Below are 2,500 nucleotides of genomic sequence, written 5' to 3'. Positions count from 1 at the left end.
TTTATTTACATGTTATCTACCTACCTATCTATCTATCTATCTATTCATTTTCTAAACGACACTATTCACGAGTGAAAATTAAAACACTCCAACTAAATGTCTACAATCAGCATCAGTATGTCGGACAATAACATTTCAACAACAATTTCCTACCTCCTCCTCCTCCACCTCCTCCACTTCCTCCTCCTCTTTCCCCTCCACCTACCCCTCCTCCTCCTCCACCTCGAACTTTCTCCACCTCCTCCTCTTCCTCCTCCTCCTTCTCCTCCTCCTCCACCCTCTCCTCCTCCACCTCCTTCCTCCTCCTCCTCCTCCACTTCTACCTCCTCCTCCTCCTTTTCCTCTTCCTCCTCCTGTTCCTCCTGCTCCTCCACCTCCTCCCTCCCTCCTCCTCCTCCACTTCCTCCTCCTCCTTCTCCTCTTCCTCCTGTTCCTCCTCCTCCTCCACCACTTCCTCCTCCTCTTTCCCCTCCACCTACCCCTCCTCCACCTCCTCCTCCTCCTCCTCCTCCACCTCCTCCTCCTTCTCCTCTTCCTCCTCCTCCCCCACTTCCTCCTCCTCCTCCACAGGGCACGGGGTACATGGTGATCTTTGCCGACCTCCCGTTGGGACCGTCCCGACAGAGGCAGCTAGAGCTGAACAGGACGCACCACCCCAAGGACATCCCCATCCTCTTCCATGGGAACGTCGCTCACTCCAACAAGAAGGTGAGACGGTCGTTTTATTATCGTTGTACACGCACACACACACACAATTATATATATATATATATGTATGTATGTACGTAGCTGCACCCGGAATTTAGTCACTGGTGGGCGTTGTACTTCCTGATGTGGCTGTGTAGACCGATGATGCTCTCTCTCTCTCTCTCTCTCTCTCTCTCTCTCTCTCTCTCTCATATATATATATATATATATATATATATATATATATATATATTACTGATTTGTACCCCCTTGACAGAAGGGCTATCTGCCTTTGTCAATAAAAATGTGTCAGTATATATATATATATATATATATATATATATATATATATATATATATATATATATATATATATATATATATATATATATGAGAGAGAGTAATTATCATTTTTCTCTTTGTTTTCTTTTCTGCTCTTTCCCAACGTCTCCAGCTGCTTCGTCACTGGCACTAGCTTTTACTTACTTACTCCCAATGTCGCTCATAACCGAGCCCACATCCGTTTTCTGTTTGCGTGTGTGTGTGTGTGTGTTTGTGTCTGTCTGTCTGTCTGTCTGTCCGTCTGTCTGTATGCGCTCGCGCGTGTGTGTGTGTGTGTGTGTGTGTGTGTGTGTGTCTGTGTGTGTGTGTGTGTGTGTGTGTATGTATGTGTGTGTGTGTGTGTGTGTGTGTGTGTGTGTGTGTGTGTGTGTGTGTGTGTGTGTGTGTGTGTGTGTGTGTGTGCGTGTGTGTTGGTTGTTCTTTTTTTTTCCTACCGCATTTTCATTTTCAGTTTCAAGGGACTGGTCCCTATACTTTGCACCACAGTTGAATGCATCTTGCGAAAAGTCTGCGAAATTGGGCGTGTCTTGTAAATGCAGTCATAAATCTCCGCAACATGCACATGTGTCTTTGGTGGGTTTTGTTGTTGTTGTTGTCTGTAAATTCATTGTTTGTCCTGGAATGTAATGTTGATACATCTCTTGGCACGTGCACGGGCACGGGCATGCAGTCGGGCATCCACATGGACGAGAAGATCAGCACGGGCACAGGCTCTGAGGGCAAGGGCAACGTGACGGAGAACGCCGTCATCCGCATGCAGAACGAGTACGACCCCAAAGTCAACGGCACACCCACCCCGGCCAACATTACCAAGTCAGTGATGGCACCACACAAGACACACACACACACACAGACACAGACACAGACAGACATTCTCATCAACACACACAGACACACCACACATAGACACACATAGACATATACACACAGACACAGACACAGACACACACATAGACATATGCACACAGACACAGACACAGACACACACAGACATATACACACAGACACAGACACAGACACAGACACACACACACACAGACACACACACACACACACACACACACACACATAGACACGAACACACGTAGACACACAGTGACACACTCACTAACACACACACACACAGACACACACACAGACACACACACACAGACACACAGACACAAACACACAGACACAGACACACAGACACAGACACAGACACACACACACACACACACACACTCACACACACACACACACACACACACGCGCGCGCGCTTGTGGTGTGGTGTGCAGTTTTTTTTATTAGTTTTTAATCTTAGAAATCTTTTAACAAGAGTTCCCTTTTTAGTTTTCCAATGTGGATTTCAAGAATTGTTGTTTTTTTCTTAGACTATTATTCAAATTTCCTTCCTTCGCTTTTCTGTTCGAGATCGTTCTTTTTTTTCTTTTTTTTCAGTTTTTGTTATTTTTTACTCTTTTTTTTTTC

General features: G+C 45.6%; 1 protein-coding gene across 2 annotated transcripts in view; it reads left to right on the top strand.

Annotated features, from left to right (window-relative positions):
* LOC143286601 (cell surface hyaluronidase-like) overlaps positions 1–2,500 on the top strand; it is a 54,561-nt gene that overhangs the window by 24,035 nt on the left and 28,026 nt on the right. For both annotated transcript variants that reach the window (XM_076594235.1, XM_076594236.1), the window contains exons 14-15: positions 571–708; positions 1,700–1,842. In XM_076594235.1, the coding sequence (XP_076450350.1) occupies positions 571–708; positions 1,700–1,842 (281 nt within the window). The remainder of the gene's footprint in view (positions 1–570; positions 709–1,699; positions 1,843–2,500) is intronic.

The sequence above is a fragment of the Babylonia areolata genome, chromosome 10 (assembly GCF_041734735.1).
Source record: "Babylonia areolata isolate BAREFJ2019XMU chromosome 10, ASM4173473v1, whole genome shotgun sequence".
NCBI lineage: Eukaryota > Metazoa > Mollusca > Gastropoda > Neogastropoda > Buccinidae > Babylonia > Babylonia areolata.
Note: the sequence above shows the minus strand (reverse complement) of the source record. Positions and strands in the feature narration are given on the sequence as shown.